At 46.2% G+C, this 21,505-nt stretch overlaps 1 protein-coding gene across 1 annotated transcript in view; it reads left to right on the top strand.

Moving 5' to 3' along the window:
* Positions 1-21,148, top strand: part of LOC128726107 (uncharacterized) — a 29,017-nt gene extending 7,869 nt beyond the window's left edge. The window contains exons 2-5 of the mRNA XM_053819896.1: positions 5,825-5,986; positions 9,496-9,703; positions 19,649-19,844; positions 20,938-21,148. Coding sequence (XP_053675871.1) covers positions 5,825-5,986; positions 9,496-9,703; positions 19,649-19,844; positions 20,938-21,148 — 777 coding nt within the window. The remainder of the gene's footprint in view (positions 1-5,824; positions 5,987-9,495; positions 9,704-19,648; positions 19,845-20,937) is intronic.
* Positions 21,149-21,505: the final 357 nt, after the last annotated feature.

The following is a 21,505-nucleotide window of genomic DNA, read 5'->3' as shown; positions in this document are numbered from 1 at the left end:
ACGGATGTCCTGAGTGTTGGGACGTCCTAAATGAAAAAAAAAACGCACCAAAGCGGCTTGAAATGGTACCGACGGAATCATCGACAAAAACGGGAAGAAAGGACCTGAAAAGAATGCCCTTCACATTCGCACGTACGCGGCAACGGACCCAACACCCTGCCTACTGCGGGCGTCATTTCGGTTCGTGTCTTTTCTGAAGAAGGAGTGAAAGAGAGTGAGAGTGAGATGGGGATCTGATTCCCACCCACGGGAGTGTCAGTTTCGCGCATGTGGCCCGTTTACTCATTCCATTCGAGTGGCTTCAAAGCCCCCATCCACAACGGGTGTAACTATCCCGGCCAAATTCCTTTCCAAGGTCCGCAACAACATCCCTGCCAGTGGCACGACACAATGGTTGATTTCAAGTAACCACCGACCGTCCTCGGAATATCCTTGAGCCACGATTTAGGGTTACGCCAGCGGTACGGTTTGAGCTGGTTTTGAAGGGACGTGTGTGTTCAAGTAGCTTCTCGTTTGGTAGCTCATCATCAATCATGCCAAACCCGATGGTTCAGAGTGGAAAAGGCGAACAACCACCCCCTTACCAACACACACGCACACAAACACACGTGCACGCGTACGGTTCTTTTTATTGCATGATCCGTTACACTGTTCTGTTTCGTCCTTTGCTCCAGTGCCCGTACGAGGCGCCGAATCCTTTGCCTTTGCCTTCTCGGGCCAAAATTCGGGCTTCACATTTTCCCGAGTGTGTGTGTGTGTGTGTATGTGTTGAAAAGTCCAACTGATAATCAGGAGGGAAAGAAGATGGCCGGTTCACATCTAAATAAAGCACGGGACTATTGCTGTGGCATTCGCGGCGTCGGTGGTGGCCTCGAAGGACTCGTGTTATGATAAATTGTGTGCTCAACTTTGTAGTTTCTGCCAGCTCACCCACACCTCTAGCGAGAGGGCGTTTGGCAGCCCTCGGAACCGCACAGGGTGATGTTCATTTGAGCTCAAATGTGCCCCCGCCCACGCCCACCCACACGGGTGGGTGTGAGTTTGAGCTTGCGAGTAGCTTGGGTGGGAGTTTTATTGGATTACGAAGGACACACGCTCCGAGTGGTTGTTTGAAATTTGTTGTTTGTTAATACACACGACGTCGGAAGGGTTGCTTTGGTCCCTATCTGCGGGTCCGTTTCGCTTGCGTTCCTGCACCTGAGTCCGCAATCCCGGGTGCGGACCATCGTGAACCGGTATTGTTTGATAGTTTGCCCCGTTCCGAGATTCTTCGCTCCTTCGGCGAGGTTATGAAATTTTCGGCCACCCGCTCAATGCCGGTAAGCTGACGCAAAACCCTTAGTGCGGTTACTTACCGGAAGGCGATACGCAGAGCCCGGAACGGGCTGATGTTTTGGGGAGCTTCTACGTGGGAGCATCATTTTTGTGTTTTTTTTGTTGCCGAGCAGAAGCACCACTGCTGAAGCGAGGTTCTTGAAGGACCACCTAAAGTAGTTTGTGCCGGTAGCGGCGAGCCGGAGCTGGTGTTTCACCTTGCTGTGCTCGTTTTGAAGGGCCGTGTCGACCTCACTCGACGATGGCGTTGGAAGTAGCTAAATGGGTTCGGAAGAATCCACCGAGGCGAATGGAGTTTCGAGTCCTTCACCGCTAGGCGCATGTGATGGGATGAAAATTGAATAAACGCTTTCATTATTTCGATTCCCTACTCCATTTTGCCACTCTCAGGCGCTTCGTCTTATGTGACTTCCGGTGAAGATTGCCACGGTGCCGAATGAATCAGTAATTGTGTTAGATTTTAAATTTCGTTTTGCAATGCTCGAAAATGGGAAGCTTTTAAATATATGATGACCCCGAGAGAGGATAAAATTCGATTAGGATGTAACGCGCTTTTATTGTTCTACAGACAATGGCACTTTGAGAGTGATATCGCTTATACTGGGAATTAAACTCAGACAAAGAACTGTAAAAAATCTCTCCAGCAAGGATACTAAAATCGCATGATTGGAATAAGATATACCACCATGAAATTCAGTAAGGACCTTTTATTCAAATGCGAGAGTATTCACTCACGTGGCAAGAAACTATTGCTCGTCTAATGATAATTTAATCGTGTCTGTGTAACGCAGCAACTCCATCAGATGTCAGACGCCTTTAGAATGATGTGATTTAAGCTATACGTCGCGACTCACCTGTACGACGGTGAATCGAACGTATGCTTTAAGCCGGGCTTTAATCGGAATTAGAATGAAATTTGCATGCGACTATCATTTTGTAATGAAGCGCACGCTCACGTCCGTTTGCTCATTCACCGAGTCCGACGAAAACAACTCTCGACGGCTATTGCGAAGGAGCAATGGTGTTGCATTCAAATTTTGATTAGTGCTTCCGTCACGACACGGCGTGGCAGGACGATGTCCTGGTTCCTAGAAATCGAGTCAGTTCGCGAGCCCATCGATTCGGGTGCAACAGATGAAGCTGTCCTGAGCCGGATTTGCGATGTGCGCTTCCAGACGTAGACCTACGTGGCAGATAGGAAATCCACCCGGTTCGTGTCAATGGAAAGTTTGTCGTTGCGTTGCGCACCATTCCCAGCGGGTCTCGGCGGATTGTTTGTGTCTAGTGCTGGGTCGGAAAATCCACCGACTACAAGCGAGCGAACCTCAAGAAACGGACCCACCACTGTGGGAATGATAATAATGCTCAACGAAACACAGGTGCCTCGAACCGTTCGTCCGTTCCGACAGCCCATTTTCAGCGAAAGCTTTACCGTTCGTGCTACGATTCGTGTGTCCTTTTTTTTCTAGCACGGCTGTTGAGCATAATACACCCCTCTTGCTGCTGCTACTGCTGCTCAGACAGCCTTCCTCATGAAACTTCAAAACAAACTCCTTCCGGTGCCGGTGCCTTTTTCGTGCCCGGTGACTGATTGCTACGAAAATAGAGAACCTTCGGGTGGGCGGAAGCCATTTGAGCTGGCAGGAGGTTAAGCACGAGAACGAGAACCGTTGACTACTAATCAGAACATGGTGGATGTTGTTTTTTCCCTCATTCAGCCATCTTATAGTTTGCAAGTGAGCCTTCGTGGAAGTGAAGCAACCAAATACAGCTCCTTGGCCACTCGCAGCTCATTGGAACGCCCTCGACGCCCTTTTGCCGACCTCTCAGTCACGTACCGATTTTCGACCGCGTCCGCGTGGCTCGTAAACGTTCAATTTATCTCCATAACATTCCCAACCTGTTACGGTCCGCCAGCTGGGTCTGCTGGGAGGATTCGACGACTGAGGTGCCTTTCGGGTGCGCGCTGGAAGTTTTCTAGCTTCCGGTTCCCATTCACCGCGGTTCATCGCATTAGTGGACGTCTTCGGCTGGTACATAATTGAATCAAATCACGTAAGAATTGGTGCGATTCGTAGGGAGCAGATGGAGAAAATGGAGCATAATCGTGGAAACAGAATTTTAATGAACAGTCTGCGCTGAGTCCATTAGATTCGCGTTTATTTTGCGTGCGACTGGTTACTGACCTGGTTGCTGGTTAAAATTCTGCGCTTTTACGGGTCACGCATTAACAGCGACACAAGGGGGTGAAAGTTTTTAATTTATTTTAAAACAATAATAAATGCTATCACCATTAAACGGAAGCCTGTTTTCACTCTCTGTGGCATGTAGAAAAAAAGCATACTTTAGTGAACGAAACGAGCAAAAAACACTGTAAGGTGGTTTTAACTACATTGTTTGGTACATAGATCGAAAGTGTTCAAAAGTTTTATAAGTTGGAATTTATTAGGCTTACTTCAGCTATCAGTGTCTAGTATTTTTGATGAACTGTTGTTTAAATTACATCGCAAACATAGCAATCGCCTCTCCAATTCCATCCCAATTGTAGTGAAATATTGCAATATTATGCGATTTCCAGCCACACTGCAGTACATATGTCTAGAACAATTGCATACACGTTCTAGACAATTGCACTTTGCAGCTCTTTTGCTTGTAAAACAGTAAAGTCACCAACGTAACGACTAACGAGAGACTCGAAAAGGTGCCACCACTGATTGGACGCACTTCACACACTCGGGATGTGGCAGACGAGACTAAAGGATTCACAAAAAAGGATGCTGCCGATTCGGAACTTGTAAATTCTTGTCGCCCAGACGACGTGATGCTCCGTGCCACGTAAAACCGGTGCAACAAACAAAGAGAACCACGAGTACCGATACTCTATTAAGTGCCTGCCAAAAGTGCAACGGTGAGCTAGAGTCGAGGATCCGTTTTCCTTTTGTTCATCGAGCATTCCAGCACACGGAGCCACACACGCTAGCTGGGACGTCTTTTTTGTTGCTTCTACTTGGTGGCTATGTTGGCTTTTCGTTTTTTAAAGAAGAAAAATGACTCAAAAAATGAAACGTACGAGCGTGAAATGGAGACTAGTTTTACGAAGAGGAAAAAAATGGTAAACTTTTCCGAATTAAAGTTTCTCGACTGGAAGATGAAGAATAGTTGAGAAGCAAAAAACGCCTTGGAAACCCGAGGTTTAGCTCAGTAGACAAATGTACTTAAGCAGAAGAGCAAAAAAAATGGAAGAAAGCCAAAAAAGGAGTGTGATTGCTTGTTGAGCGCAAATGTTGGATGAAGTTGCCAACCGATGAAGCGTGGCACGTCGTGCTGGTCGCAATTGAAACTCGAACGAGCAGCTTGTTCGACGACAAATTCCCATCGTTCATCGCCTATTATCGGGTGAATGATTTTAATTTACCATTTAATGTTATTTCGTTCGACGCAATTCCGCATCGAACGATGTGTCAAAATTTATTTAGTGCGGCAAAAGCAGCATAAGCATTTATGCCACAGGATTGGGAGTGCGCAAATGGCTCGCCCATCGTGGTCATGTATAAGTAATGCAAGCTCTGCTTGGTAGCTTTCATATCGATTTACGAAACAAAAACCTCCGACGTGCCACGGAAGCTATTCTGGCACACGTGCCGCAATCGAGTGCCGTTTTGAGTGGAATTTAAGACATCGCCGGCACTTTCATCCGGATGTTTGCTCGATGGTACGCTGGCACGTCCGTTCCCACGGAACGGAAAGCAAACACGCATCTCCTTACCGTGGGAGAGCTTGGTATGTGTGTCACTTGCGCGGTGGACTAATATTTTACCATCGATTACCATAACTGGGTGTTTGCTTCTTCCTTACCTCAGCCTTAGGTGCGCTGGGTGTCAAAAGAAGCCTGAGAGGGCCCGACCAAAGGACCCGCTCTCGATGCCAATACCAGAAAATAACGAGCAGCGAAAATGGTGACACACTACCTCACCCAAAAGCCAGAAGGTTATAAAATATTCGATCGATCGGATACGGTTTTTATCAACCATCGCTCGACGGCCGGTTGACGCCATTTTTATTCATTTTTCCCCATTTGTCCGCCACTGATAAGCGCCTGCCGTTGGGGAAGAAAAATAAAGATGGCTTTATTAAATACAACCACGCAAACGGAGCCTAATGGCGGCGGTCATCCGGTTTCGTCTGTTTGTATCTGGAAACGGAAGGAAATAGCTAATGGGGCCAGGATTGGTAAGCGATCCCGACTACTGGCTCGGTCGGTGGCTCCGAACGAGGCGAGCGTGAATGGATGCGATTCATCCCAGATTTCTTTTCCACCCATCCACCCACAAGGAGTCCATTATCTTGGGCGACTGCAGCGTGTCCGGTTCATTAAATCTTTGTGGGGTCCAACATCCCACAATCGACCACACATCTTCCACTAAGCTGATATTTTCTCTCTCTCGTTCTCTTTCTCTCTCTCTCTCTCTCTGTCTCTCTTCTCTTGCAGCCCTACGACAGCCGGCAGTTGATGGTGACGGTGTTCGTGTGCCTCTGGGGAGCTAGGCTCTCCGGCTATCTGCTCTATCGGATCGTGAAAATCGGACGCGACAAGCAGTTCGAGGACAATCGGCGCAATGTGATCCGGTTTGCCGTCTTCTGGACGTTCCAGGTGAGTCTGGGGGCAAGTGTGTGTGTGGGTGTGTGTGTGTGATTTCCTTTCTGTCTTTCGTTCTATTCCGACCATGGAGGTTCAATCAATGAACCGTTTTATGGGCCTTTTTTTCCTACCGCCCTTATTTGATAACAGCAGGATGGGATCGGATCGGAGACAATTTGTAAATAGCACGTCCATTTTCGGGTCGTCTCGGGGAAATTTTTCTCGATCACTTTTTTTTATTTGTTTACGGGATGCTTTTATGTAGCACGAGCCTGATAACTAGACCCTAAGCAGTCGTTTCGTTCGTTTTAGTGAATTATGCTGCGTCGTGGAAATAAAAACACCATAGCCAGTAATTGCTAATAAGCATTTTTTGTATACGATAGCGAGCTTTAATGATACGAAATGGGTGCGCAATAGTAGCATTTGATTTTATGATAAGTGCTGCAGTGTTAAAATATGAAACAAAGTATCTTTGAGCGAGGAGTTTTGGTTTTGTTATTGATTGAAATAGATGATATCTTTTAGATTTGTACTTAGTATTTCATATTTACATTTTTGATAAAGTGAGCAGGTCCCTCAAGCTTTTTGCTTACCTTTCTCTAAAAAAGGACTACCTACGACAAGAGCTTCTCATTGCTCATGCAACTAGATAACACAGCGAGATATGCCGGGTTTTGGTGTAAGTGTCCTTTTGTAATTAATTTCCATCGACATCGAACGAAGAGGACTCCACCCTTGCCCTTTTCGCCTCGTTTGGGAATGTAATTTGATGTGTCTCTGCCAGAGTGTGGAAGATAGAGAGAGAGAGAGAGAGAGCGGGTGGCCAATTTGAATACAAAAAGCACATTCTGTACACGCTTCTGCGCTGGATCAATAATGCAAATGCGGGCAGGAATGCAGGCCCTCGAGTGGCTCGCCAACGACAAGGGTAAACATTTGCTTTTGGCAAAGCTATTCCAATAAACTGGTAAGCACAAGGATGGCTATTTTCATTTGCATATGATGGTAAGCGATGGAGAGATGGAGAAGCACCGAGAGACTGCGAGAGAAAAGGGTAAAATAAATGGGTGACAAGGTTGTGAACCCGTAATCAATTTCCCAACTAGGAAAGGTAATTTCGCTTGGTTTATGATATTTGTGGAATTACATTTAGAGCGGAATCCTGTACATCAATTAGGAAGCCTCGTTAAGTAGAGCAGAAACTAAGAAAAGGTGACTTACCTGGCCACAGAACAGCCCGCAGCGGTTTCTTCGGTTGAATGTAAATTATCAGATATTCCACTCCGAAAGCCGCATTGCTCATTTAAAAATCGTAAATCCAAAGCACAAATCGTGCCCACCCTCCGAATGGCGCGGGAAAGATAAAACAAATACCTTTGTCGCGCTTCCGGTTCCCGCCGAGTCGCGCCGATTAACGGATGGTTTATGGCACGGGCGCTCGTGGCGCTAAGAAAAAGACTCATCAAACGATCCATCCGTCCGAAGGAAGTGACCCCACCACCGGAGGGTCGATATTTCACCGGGAAAATCGGCCTAGTACCGTCGGTTGGTAATTTCCTGTGCGCTGGGGAACTCGCGGAAGAGTCGTTCGCCATTTGCGAGCCATAAATTAGGCACACTAGGCCGCTTGTTTCGATTCCTCCTTAATTTTGCTGATTTGTTGCCTCAAGCAGCGTCTCGGACGGGCCTGCAGGGGGTACGAATGAAATATCCACTCTGTCCTGGCGATTCCCGTGCAAATGAAACATTCGCCCCATAATCCCCAGGAACGGGCCAAACTCGCCTCTCCGAATCCACAAATCTAATTGGTTTCGTTTCGACGACCGCTTCACCGTGCGTTCGGTTTTGCATTGAAGGATAATGTTCCGTGGCTGGCTTTGAGCGGAAATTGCGGTCACGGAAACACAACACCCGCCTGCGTCCACACCGTGCAAGTTCGTGGAAGTGCATAAATAATTTTCCTCACACTCCACCCTTTTGGTGGATCGTCAGGGGGTGGGGTAATTACTGCGAGGAGCAGAGCATCGCTTCCGTGCGTATCGTGATTCCATGTGCACGAGCAGTTAGCGATCGGTGCACCGGTTTTGCGTGTGTGTGTGTGCATGCGTGTGTGGTTGTTAATGCAAACGGAGCGAAAGCGGGGTTTGAAAAGTTTTGAAAAAGGAGCTACCTGCTTGATTACATAGTTGCTTTTTCGTGTTGGCAGTGTTGTTGGAGGGAAAGCAAAGTGTAAAAAAAGGACAAAAAATAAGTCACACCCCACGGTAGAGTGGTTTCTTTTCCATTAACGGGTGCATTTAGCTTTTATATGAAAATAAATGTCGGAAAAGTGCCCGGCTAATGGAAGCCCCCATCGATTGCATCAACAAACCCTCTTTTTTCGTTTATTTTCTCTCTCTCTCTCTATTTGGATTGCAACTTCGATAGTGTTCCGCCGACTTGGAGTGTAAATTGTGGCAGCTATTAAGCAGGCACGTTATTAAGTTATTCTTAGAACCAACCTGTCCAGTAGCATTTCCTGACCGATTCGTGCAATGAGTGATGCACGTGCGCGTTTGTTGAATGAACTTTTGACCTATATGAAAAAAGGGTACTGGAATTCCGTTGATCAAATGAGCGTGTCAGAATCCTTCGAAGAAGTGAGGCTGAATTTGAGGCTTAATTGTTGCATAGAATGTCTGCTAAGCTAATTAGTTAAGCTTCAAATTGTGCACATCTAGCATATTCAATCGTGATATAACTGATCGCCTGTTGTTGTATATACTAGAATCAATACGATTCGGATCCATTTCAGAACAAAAACAACATAATCATATGGTTTTAAATTCGATAAGTGCGTTTCCACGGGTGAAAACATGAGAAAAACATCTCACTCGCAAACCACTCGCCACATGGCGTGCAGCAATTTATGAAAGTGGGAAACCTTCCGTGAGAAGTTATAAGCAAGAATGAGGAAGACTCATAGGCGGGAATAAAGCAGTCAAAAAATTATTTCATCCACGCTGGCGCTCCCACATCGGTGCCTTCCTAGAAGTTTTCCTCGCAGAAGTTAAAACTTTTTTACTCCATAAGTCGTTTATCATTTTCGTGAACACGCATCGGGAAATCGAGAAACTTCAACCCGGGAAATCGAGCGGCCTCCGTTCTTACACCCGCATCTAAGACCCGTCGCAAATGGGCAGAATTTCATGTTTTTGTTCTCTAATTTCAGCTCGGGACTGGTATACGTTGCTCAGGGTAGTTATCAGATTTTCTCATTAAAAACGGCGTGACGTTTCTTCCACAATGTGTTTCAAAAGTCCCACGGGAAAAATGCTATCGTGAGGCAGAAGCGCCTTTCTTTCCCACTAATTAATACCCTCAATTGTATACCGGGATTTCCGTTTGGTGTTTTTTTCTCTCTTTCCTTTCCCACCACGCAGTGCGACGCATTTTGCGTGGCGGTCTTCATATCCGCTTCCAGTGGCCAACTCTAATAGACCTGTTTTGGTTTTATTTTCCACAACGCTTTTCCACAGGCTGTGTGGGTGTTCGTCGTATCGCTGCCCGTCATCATCATCAACTCACCCCGGCACTCGTACCCAAAGGCACCAAAAACGATGACGACCCTCGATTCGGCCGGTACGGGCATGTTTATCACGGGCCTGCTGGCGGAGACGTACGCCGACCTGCAGAAGTTCTCCTTCCGCCAGGATCCGATCAATCAGGGCAAGTTCTGCAACGACGGTGAGTATGCGAGCAGCGAAACTTAACACCATTTGGTGAAGCTTGGGGAGAGTTTTCCCAGGAGCTTGAGCTTGTACCACGGACTAAGGATCGCGGTTTACGCGCAGCCATTTTTAATGCTCTCCGTACGGAAACGATAAACCTGCATAGAGCGAAAGAGAGCAAGTGAAAGAATGCGCGAAAAAGAAAGATGTAAGCTTCGGTTTAATGCGTCGAGCCGTTCATTAGGGCGCACTTTAATGCGTGTCAGACCAGCACGGTTCAAAAGTACTTCCGTTCGCTTGCGAGCTGACGGTTCTTCAGGAGCCTTATTTCCTTTCTTTGCCATTAATCTCCCGGCACCGTGGCCATAAACCTCTCGTGGCACAACGTTTTCCAACACGGCAACGAGCCTGAAGCAACCGACGATCGTCACCACGATAGCCCGCGGAAAAGCGCTGTTCGTAAGGCTGCCAGTAAGCTGGAGACGCTCCGACTAATTCCAAAATGACAACCAAGCCCCGGCCACAAACGGTGGGGTTCCGGTGTGGGCCGCAGCCCATCAGCGAGTGCGATTTGTGACACGCCATTTTTATGGCGCTCCTTTCCGACACCACGGGGAAACGACCCGCGGTGCACGGTCCCTTAGCCCTCCCTTAGGTTAATGTGGCCCATGTGCCGCTTGTGCTTAAAATTCTCGTCAAGCAATTCAGCGTCTCGCACGTGATCTCATCGGGGTCGGTTTTCGGGGTGAGTCGTTGTGGGAAAGAAAAAAAAAGGTGCTTCAGCATCTAAGCTTAGAGCACCACCACGTAAGGACGTGTGTGATAAGTCTCATAAATTGGAGAGCGCTCTTGACGCGCGCCATCAAATTCGACACACCACACCACGGGGTCGTGGTTCTCGTTTTGGAAAATTTGCATCACACTTTTCATTACTTCCACGAACGCTGTCATCGAGACTCATCGGTCAGCTGGGTGTGAGCTGCGGGAGATAAAACGCCACGGAACCCCGAACGGAAGGTTTCCGTTTTTTTATTGCTGTTCCGGGACCTCCGACGGGTTGTGTGCGTGAGTTTTAATGCCACGAATGATCGTGGTGAGTATGAAAAAATGGCGAGTCTGATAAAAACTGCCAGCGCCCGTTTGTGAATGCAACGCAGCGTGTGGACCCTTATCGCGATGATGGAAAAAATGTGACCAATTTGCAAAATGAGACAACTTTTTGAGCGATGGTCGTCAGCACCAGTTTGCTGTGTTTGCAAGAGATATATTGTTTTACAGATAGAAAGGAAAAAAAACACGTTGAAACTTACCTATTTGTCAAAAGAAATTATTCACAGGAATGGTGATAAAAATACTTTTTCCAGTGGAAAAATTTACGGAAAAGTTTATATAAATTTTAAACTGAACGAATAACTGGCTGCGTGGACCACAGCTACCTGTTTTATTAAAGGGCTCACACTAACAGCAAGCCTAAACAAATGCTATTCTCTCGCATCCAGCAACCGAGAATGCCTAATCTGGTAGAAAAAAGCGCAATCAACGAGGCCACGCCGCATAAACGGGGTGCCGTTCTGATCACACATCATGTGAGGCTCATCAGTAGTGGACAATTTGTGCGTCAACGACATAATTGAATGTGTCGCACTGGCTCTATCCCTGGTCCGATATAACACGTCTGTCGTGTGGACGTTCTACGGTCCTGTTCACAAGCTCGAGTGTCATGACCACAGAAGCAGGATGCATAAATCCCTGGCTTTACCTTCGTGCGTGCGTATTGCAAGATAGGATAATTTTGTGAAACTTTGGTTACTTTTTTTCATACCCATCCACCGAACACTGTTCGATCCGATTCCGAAAGCTCGCCACGTCGTGGATGAATCCCCACGGGGGCTGTGAAAGCAAAACCACAACCCCATCGTCAGCAGACATTGTACGGAAAAATATGGGATCCGTAATTTGACGGCATAGAACTTACGCAAAAAAGGGTCCACCACCGCACAATGGGCGCGCCTACTACCTACCAAGAAGGACTATTTTTTCGTCCTGCCCTCGGTACCATTTGGTGGATCAATATTTACCATTCGGTAGCATCTCGCATGCTAATCGGATTATGGCTCGAACCGTGTGACGTGGCCGGTTGGAGGATTCGCAATCGCTGTGCAATGCTAGCGATCGCTCCACGGGCCGTATTCGTCGAAATGATTGCTCGTTGGAAGAACATCCCTGTACGTTTCAAAGAGACGTTCTGCCCTTTCGGTCGCTTTCACTGGCGCAATGAGAACCGACCGGCTGGGATGGGAAGAAACATGTTTTGTTGAATTTGTAGGCCGAAGTGGCAACATGCGTCTGGTTGCGTTTTGATTTGGTCGAGTACGGAGCATGTTTTCCGGGCGGGAAATTGAAACGATAAACGATTTATTTTTCCAAACAATCGGATAAGCTGCTTGTGGGTGTTTATCGAGGAGAAAAGCTCCTTACGTGGTGAATGAAATTCTGTTTAATTTATAAGTGCTTCATACTCAATTTATGACTCCAAGCTCTCACTGAATGATTTTTGGGAGCAAACAACGCCATATTTCGGAGGGTAATATGTTACAGTCATGAGCTTAACACTTTTTGAATTTAAATGAGAACGAATTTCATGTATTTTTATATCCCAAAGTAATAAAATAAACTTTTTCATTCCAATCTCGTCCTCGCGTGACATTAAGTCTTCGCACACCCGTGACATCGTAATTTGCACATTTCCGGCAATAAATGTGGAATCTATTTAGCTACAAATGTAACCGTCAGATTATTTGAACCGCGAATCGATTTAAAAGCCGTGCCAACCTCTCTCAGATTGTTGCACGTACGGCTCACCATCACATCCATCGAAACGCGCAATTTATCTTCATCGCCATCGTAGCGTCAAGCCTTCGTTGGGTCGCTGCCTCGACGGCTTGGCCGGGGAAAAACCAACAAATCAATTCTCATCAAGGTTCGCCCTGTGCCGGTACCATGTAGCTATGCACACGCCGTTTCCGCCTTTACCGGGACAGGAACACCATTACCAGGGCAGGAACGGGTTCAGAGGAGTACAATTGATACTCGATATCGGTTTGCGAGCGTTGTTAAGTGAGTGCCAACAGAAGGGGTTCGTGGTTCGTTTCTGCCCTCGAGGATACGATGGCGTCGAAGCGCTTGGTCGGCTTATCCGAGGGTTGACATTAACGAGCGGTTTAGATTTTAAACGATTATGTCGACAGCCTGAGTCCTGGGTCCCGCTGAGGCCTGGCAAGTGATCGGGCTGGGAAAACCGGGAAACGATGCGATAAGTTTGATGGGTAGGATTTGCAAGCAAATAATCGCTCTACCGTATGAGTGGTCTCGGTGAGTAGCACAAATGAGAAAAGGCTTGCGAATCTTGTACCATTGATGATGCAAGCATGTGATGACAACGGTTCTCATGATCGGTAAAATCAAGGACACAGGATAGGTTGTTTTCTGTTATGAACATCATGGTGCTTAAATGGAAAACATAAGAATGGTTTCATGGTCTCTCGTACAGACCTTTCAAGAATAATTGCATTAAATAAAATAAGAGCTCCCTCAAAAATGTAATAAACCACCGCTTTCATCCAATCAGAATTCGTAAAGTGCACTCTCTATAATGCCTTACGGACCTTTCTCGCACACAGGTATTGTGGAACAATGTGAGTTAATTAATTTGCACTTTGCTCATTTTTAATGACTACACTCGAACTGGCAGCTCCCGTGGAGCTTTGCACGATGGTTGCCTTTCAAAAGCGTCAGTAGAAAAAGGGATTTTTTAAACAAGAGAAAAATAAATATCCTTACGAGGCAACGTGTTGAGCAAACGTGAGCAAGAGAATACTGTTTTACCGACAGGAAGCATAGAGAAAGGCTCTAAAAACGATGCAGTATTAAGTTCACATGCCTACGCTTACATTATCATTATGCTAATGGCAATGTCAGTGCGCTGGTTCTAATAAGGCAGTCCATTGTGCAATCAGAGCCATTGTTTGCTCTAGCTATCCGGTGTCCTTGCTCACATCACGAACGTCATAGGAAGAGGTTTTTTCTGTATATAATGTAAAGTATCTAGTCATATTTGCCGGTTATCAATGAGATCATGGCACTATAAAAAAGTTAAAATCAAGGAAATTATCAATGAAAATTGATGTATTTCAACCTCTTATTTCAATATTAATTTTATCTCATTAATCTTATTCTTACTTTATTTTACATATATGAACGATTATAATTTATCTGAGTTATTAACTTCTAAGCTAAAACCTCGGAAAGCACAAAATCTATCCGTAACATAACAACATGCTGAAAACCATCCGGTCTCGAGAGGTAAATAATTGCACGTAATTTATCTAGCACTAGCTGAGAGGAAAAGTCCCCATCAATTAAGCATTACTACTCGTGAATAAAACAAACACACCCTTTCTGTTAGCTCGTAGCTAAACTCGCCCAGCAGCAACTCTACTTTACACGATTCTGCATGACCAATTACGCGTCATAAGCGCTATTACATAAATTACTGGCAATCGTTCGTCGTTTTCCATAAATATTCTCCCTCGTCGATGCATGCACCGCTGTGCCCATTTGCAGTGGTATTTGTCGTCCTACAGCAACAGCAATCGCATCATACCGGGGCCCTGTTTGTCGAGATGTCGCAATGTATCACTCGAGTAGCTCCACTAGATAAATAGGCAGATGTCGGACCGATGTGTGCTTTCTCGCTGAGCTGGACTTTAATCGCATCACGTCGATTTGTTGTCCATTTCAATTGCACTTCGTTTTTACAATGGGTTTTTGAGAGCCGTATTTGTTCTCCCTAGGAAGGGCCTAAAAAAATGTTAAAAAGAATGCATGAAAATCTGGAAATTTTGGCTGAACGGCACGTTCCAGTGAAGTACCACATAGTCGTAGTATATTTTGAAATCGTTCCCGTTTTTTGTTTTGCCTGCTTTGATTTTCTCACCTTTGCTCTCAGATTCGATGAACGATGCAATTTGTTTCGCGTTTTGCGAGTGCGGATTTATGTTTCGCTCGAACTCGCTTCGTTTTTTGTCATGTTCACTCACTCGTCTACTGTACCGCCCGTGGTTGTGTTTCTCCTACATAATACAGCGACAACGTCGTGGGGCTTGTGATGAATGGACCTAGACCCTTTGTTTACTCTTGCTATTTGTGTGCCTTATGCTAACACCATCATTCGGAGAGGTTGATAAGTATTAGATTGTGAGCGATCGAATTTCTTACTGAACGTTTGGTTTTCGTGGAAACAAGTAAAAGCTGGAAACAATTTCATTGCTTCCCGGTGCCAGACACAGGAAGCGCGGAATAAAATTTAAAGGGACCAAAATGGTCAATGGATGCGAGAAAATGTTTGTCAATCGGATAAATAAATATTTATAGTTTCGAATAATGAATAGATTTCACTTTTGCAACCATATTCAAGCACTTTGGCCGAAATTTGCTCGGTGAACCTATAAAAAAAACTATATACACATGTATGATGGAGACGCCTGGTCGCTGGTAGAAAACGAAGCAGAAATATTTCGGGTGAGCGTCATTTTTCGTTACGTCAAGTAAAATGAGATTTTGCACTCAGAAAACAAACTATCCAGAGTGCAGTGGCCTGTGAACGATATTCCGCACGCCATCAGCCTTTGCCGGATGCAGCATCACAAAAGTACGGCGCTTTTGCTGCAACTGGCTGCTCATCCATTACGGTTGAGTGCACACGCATCCAGCACGGGGGTATCAAATGCTGTTTGTTTCCTCCGTGGAAGAGCGGATGTACAACTACATTTTCTAAAGAATGGAAATAATGGGACACACGACTGACCTCTTGCGTTTTAACAGGAAAAGATAGCCATCTGTTTGCAAAATGTAGCTTGTGTTTAGAAAATGAGAATCCAGCACATTTATTAAGCTATCGTAGCTGTTAATAATATTTCAGAAAGAACAACTTCATTCTTTTTTATGTATTTGCTCCATGACAAGTAAGAGATTTAATTTTTTTACACTTTAAGATGTGAAGTGCATATTTTAAACTGTACAAACATTTGTTTCATATGACGTTTAATTCACCCTTAAATTGTAATATTTTTACATCCATTGAGCCGGAAATGACATAATTAAGCCTGTATTCCTTCGTTTACACAGCGTGCATCAATGTTGCGGTGGTGCGTCATATTACGCCTCTAAAAGCCATTTTATTATTGCACCGGTTCCCGGCAATCATTAATTCGGGGTAAACACACATAAGCGTAACCATCAGCAATAGCGGCTGCTTCGAACGCTGCCTTGCATAATTATTTCATTAATCATGTAGCTAAATTGGCCTCCTTCGTTCGTTCGACACTGAGGCGAGCAAATGTGGGAACGCCAAGCAGACGCAGAGGGAGCAGCAGCAAGTGAGCCCTCTAGGGAGGGATCAAGCGTATCATCCGATACGAATGCCGATAATCCACCTAAATTGGCACTTTTCCGTGCCCTCTCACGTTGTGATACCGCATGTGCATGTGCTGTCGGGTGCGTGATGGTGAATGGAAAGCGCGATGTCGATGTCACCGGCTGGCGTCACAGCCGCTGTGTGCACGTACTACTGACGAGCATGGAATGATTAGTGTGACGCTTAGGTGGGAGGGCACCAGGAGGACATTGGATCAACAGAGGTCGACGGGAGGTACTCCTTACTCACTGTGCCGTCGGGTGGAATGAATAAATAGCTATTGCTACCGGCCCGTTCTCGGTTCTTTCCGGCCACCAGGCGCCTCCATTGGGATTAGCAGCCATCAGGCGGCTCCATTGGGGCTACCAAGCACCAGGCGTCTCCATTGGCAACCAGGTATGGTGTCATCATGGCTTGCTCAGAACGTTAGATGATCCATTCGTAGGGTTTACCCTACGCAACCAGTGGGAAGGCCCTTTTGGAGTTGACAGACCACCGCATTGCCCATCATCATTTCCGCTCTGAATTTACAATCGCGTTGAAAGCAAAGCGTCACCACAGCAGCCGAAATTCCCGCGCACTCAGGCCAAGTTGGTAAGAATGGAGCATAGCACCTCATCCGGCCTCCGGCGCCTGTGGAGTTTTAGATCAAGGTTCTTATTGTAGTTGGAGCTCAGGGCTCGTTGTGCATCAAATAAATCATTCATTTGCTGGCTCCGGGGAGATTAGAGAAAACAATCACCATCGGAAGAACGGAAAAGAGAAAGAGTTTTGAACCTCGCCTACGCTCAACGAATCGGAAGCAGCCAGATCAACGATAGGCCATAAAGTTTTTCGCAACCGAAACCATTTCTTCGTCAAACAACGGTACAAGGACAAGCCCGTATACCGAACGAGCGAATATTTCAAGCCTTTGTGTCCTTGTGGAAGCTCTCTCGAACCACCCTCCCAACGCCAAACGGAAATCTGTCAAGGGCAAGGATTACCGAACGGAACTGACGAAAGCAAAACATAAACCCGTACAAACCCTTCCAGACCGCCTGCAAGCGACTTGTTCGGGGTAAAGCGCGTAGCAGCGGAAGAAGAACGCAAACGCCCAGCCCTACAACGTTCAGCAGGCGAATCGGAAACGTCTCTACTATTGTGCGGCCCGATGGCAATGTCACAGACAGGCGAAGTGAAAGGTTGCGGTTGCCATCGTGGCTCGTGTATTGTGAACACGGTACTGTACTTCTGAGACGGGAATTCATCCGGACGTGGGTTTGCGTATAAATCAAAATTGATTCTTTTCTTACCTTTTCTGGGATCAGGGACTGATACCAACTGAGTTGAACGTAGACGGTATCGACATCCTTGGTTGAGGCACGCGGAAAAAAGTTAACGACCAGGACATGTGTGCGGTTACAGTCGAAAAGAAGGTTGGTGAAAATTTGTTACAAATTTTCCACCGATACCATTGATGATGGCATTTTGTAACCGACCCGCCAATATCTACTTCCAAGTGGAATCTTGTGAAAAACGAATGCGTGAATCGACAATCCGACCTGTTGTGGGGGTATATTGAGTACCATTTATTTCGATATTAAGGAACAAAGCGTTATTCAATGGGTAGCTTGTTTTTATTGCTCTATCGTAATACAGACTCATTTTAACACATTCGAACGGTACTTGTTTTTGTTCTCATTCAATTATGCTTCTTCAAAAATGTGTGATAATTTTGGGAAATATGTATGCAAATAACAAATCAGCAAGCAATTTAAGACATTTTAATGGATTCGACCGATCTTTCTGTATGTAATTTTCGTTGCATTTTTGCCACGGATCCTTTTGTTTTGATTCACAGTGAAACCATAAATTCAATGAATGCGCATTCATCTCCAACAAAAAGCCTGGCAAATTGCTCAGCGACGCGTACTGGAATGCAAACCAGTTTTCGTTCGTGATAGCTAAATCTTTCCTCGTCACCTCACGGACAGTGCGAGAAGGCTTTCAAAGTGATTTTTAATTATTTTTCAAGTGCCTAATTTTCCACTTCAGCCTAGCCCACGAGTACCGTGCTTGCTCAGCTTTGCTCTTACCATTATACCGGTGAAAAAAAGAAAATATTACATCCCAAGGCGCAAAACGGCACGTCTCCAACTGCGAAGGATAATTAAATGAAAGTACGTAGCTTGAATAGGTCTTCTACGGTCTGGTCGGAAGCGAGGCAGATTTTTTACTTCTAGTCAAGCTCTTACAACAGGTCAGGGAGAAGCATAAAAAATCGCCACTGTAAGCCGGGCTGTACTGGCTCTCATCGTAGCCCTAACGATTCGCTTTTCCTCCGGGCTCCCTACCAAAGGGTTCGCAAAGATGGAGGCAAACGAATGTCAGAGCACAAGATTACGACACAAACCGGCCATCCTGTCAAGAAGATCACGAAAATCGGAATCTTCACCGGTACCGGCAACAATTTCGCGTCTTCAGGTTCCATCCATCACGTTGCTCTTGTTGACAGGAGAAGACGAACCAAGCAATGCAGACGTCATATTCGTCCTCGTACCTGAACACAGAAAGCTCTCTAAAGAAAATGACAATAATATGGACTGGAACATCTTTTTACGGCTCCCCATAGGACGACGGGCTACCTTAGGGATGTGATAAGACGATACGCTGGAACGAATGGAGGCGAGTTCCACGAAACCTTACCATAGCATTGTGTAATGATATCGCCGTAGTCTTTCACACGGTGCACTTGAGCATTATCCCACTTCAAGGAGAGTTCTGTGGTTCTTCTTGCTCGTGGGACTATACCGTTGGGGTCTCGGTGGGTGATGTTTATGCATAATGCCTCTGCTGATTTCCAGCAACCTCACTCTCTCCTCCAGGGACGCTAGAGAGACTAACGATGCTTTATATTGTGCTGGGACATCACCGCGGCCTTATGGAATCGAATATCGTGAGAGACCGGCAGATGGAACGAAAAATAAGTGATTGAGCGTAGAAAAAAAATGATGGTTAGCAAAAAAGCAAGCAGTGTAAGAGAAAATGGTTTCCCAAAATTAACACAGAAATTATGCTAAACAGCAACTAATCTCCATCGCCGTCCTGTTCGAAGTAGCGCGCAAAAAAAGCAAACTGCGCTCTGATAGCCCGCGGGGCGTGTAACGTTTATTGAATTTTATGGCACTTTAACATCCATATCCGCTGATGGCCATCAGCTTGCCAATGCCCCGTTGTGATGTGATTAGGACCACTAGCAATCGCTTTCTCTCTCTCTCTCTCTCTCTCTCTCTCTCTCTATCACTTGCCCTCATTCTCTCTCTCTTTTTCGCATGCCCTTCGAGCGCTTCATTTTAGGCGGGTTGTTTTGGAACAAAATTTGTCCTTTATCGGGATTTCTCCGTACGCAGCCCGTGCGTCATCCCGGCCCGAAGCTAATCCTTCCAACCGCGCCGTTGCGAATCCCTTTCTTATTCAGTCTTTTTTATTCTCTTTTTCTGCCAGGCCTTTGGCGGATGTCGCGGCACCCGAACTACTTCGGCGAGATCGTCATCTGGTGGGGCATTTTCGTCATTTCGCTGAACGTCATCGAGGGCATCGAATGGGTCGCTATCCTGTCGCCGATCTTCACGACCCTCATCATCCTCTTCCTGTCCGGCATCCCGGTGCGGGAGCGCTCTGCGGACGAGAAGTACCGGGAGTAAGTATCGGAGGCGTGGAAGAGTTGGGTGAAGAAAAAAAATCATAAATAAATAAATAAATTCACCCTCCGATGGAAGCCGATTTCGGGGAAATTTGGCCGCCGACCCGAGGCGCCAGCTCGTCTGGCGGCATGCGTTTAACCTTCGGGAGCTGAAGGCTGAGCGATTGAGAGTGACAGGGAGTTTATGTTTAATTTTTTCCTCTGCCTTTTCGGTCGCATTCTCGCAATAATATGGCCCCCGGATATGTCTGGAGCATCGGTTTTCGCCAGTCGCGCGAACAGATTCATTCAATTAATTGAGCGTTTGTTAAAACGGTGTGGCAGTGAATGTAAGTGCTTAAGAAGGGATTTCTCGAAGGCTTTTGCTGCGCTTGGGTCTGAAAATGAAGCATTAATTGGAAATTCTCTGCAAAAGAAGGATGAAAATCCTCTCAAGCGAAGGCTTTTTATTGTGTTTAATTCTTACAATCAATCAAAACAAATAAAATATGGTATAAAATGCTCACGATGGACAGCCATAATTAGAAAAGTCATGTAACGGTATGAGCCGTATCTAGGCGGAAAATTCCAACCAACAAATCTGTGTTGCGCAAGGAAAAGCAACAAATCTGTGTTAACACACTGGTGCATGATTTTCTTTTTTGGAATATTCGCGTTAGTTGCGTGGCAGGTGGTAATCGAACGATAAATACTCTCGGCTTGATTTGGCCTACCAAAAAAGAGAATGGAAAACAAAAAACTACCCAGTCACGCCAGCAGTACTGTGGACTCTAGATGCGACGGTGGTCGAACTTTCCGTCACGTAATGAACGTGATAAATCCAAACGAGCCTCTCTGACTCGCGGGACCACCGGGTCGCAGAAGTTTTGTTGTCGATTTGTGACTGCGATAATGCGCTTCGTAAGTGTAAGGTGAATAGTCCTGCTAACTAATTGGACTCGTTTAAGATAAATGATTGAGAGATTTATTAAAACACCATGACGGTGTTTCTACAGCTGCCACACAAAATGTTTCTGTTGTATTGCGGCGGCTATATTGCTCTATTCCAACCAACTTCCTGCCACGGTATTTATTTTGTTCAATCCCACAGCGACCTCGAGTACCGGAAATATAAGGCGTGTACGTCCCCGTTGATACCGATTCCGCCCGCGATCTACTCCGAGGTGCCACGAGCGCTCAAGTTTATCCTGTGCTGCGAATTCCCGCTGTACGACTCGCTGGACAAGCGCCGCAAGGACGAAGGACCTTTCGCAATGACAACCTCCATATCGGTGGCACACTCACACTCCACCCACACCTAGCAATCGGGTGGGATGGGCCCGTCGGGGCACTACTACCACTCTTACGCCGCCGGAGCGGGTGGAGGCGGTGGCGGTGGTGGAGGAGGCAGTACGACCACCTCCAAGGAGCGCAATTCAATAGGCCGCGTGGCGAGCTACTCCTCGAGTCACCGTAGCGGAGGTAGTGGAGGCGGTGGTGCTGATCGTCGAACAGAACGATCGTCTGGTTCGTATCAGCAGCAACAGCAGCACTACCATCGCACCGTCAGCAGTAATAGCGACTTTGAGGACTCGATCGTCCCGGATCGCATCACGTGCATCTCTGGGGCGGCTCACCACCAGCAGGGACAACAACACCATCACTTCCATCATCACCAT

Source organism: Anopheles nili, chromosome 3, assembly GCF_943737925.1.
Source record: "Anopheles nili chromosome 3, idAnoNiliSN_F5_01, whole genome shotgun sequence".
NCBI lineage: Eukaryota > Metazoa > Arthropoda > Insecta > Diptera > Culicidae > Anopheles > Anopheles nili.
The sequence above is the reverse complement of the archived record's forward strand: the minus strand, read 5'-3'. Positions and strand labels throughout refer to the sequence as shown.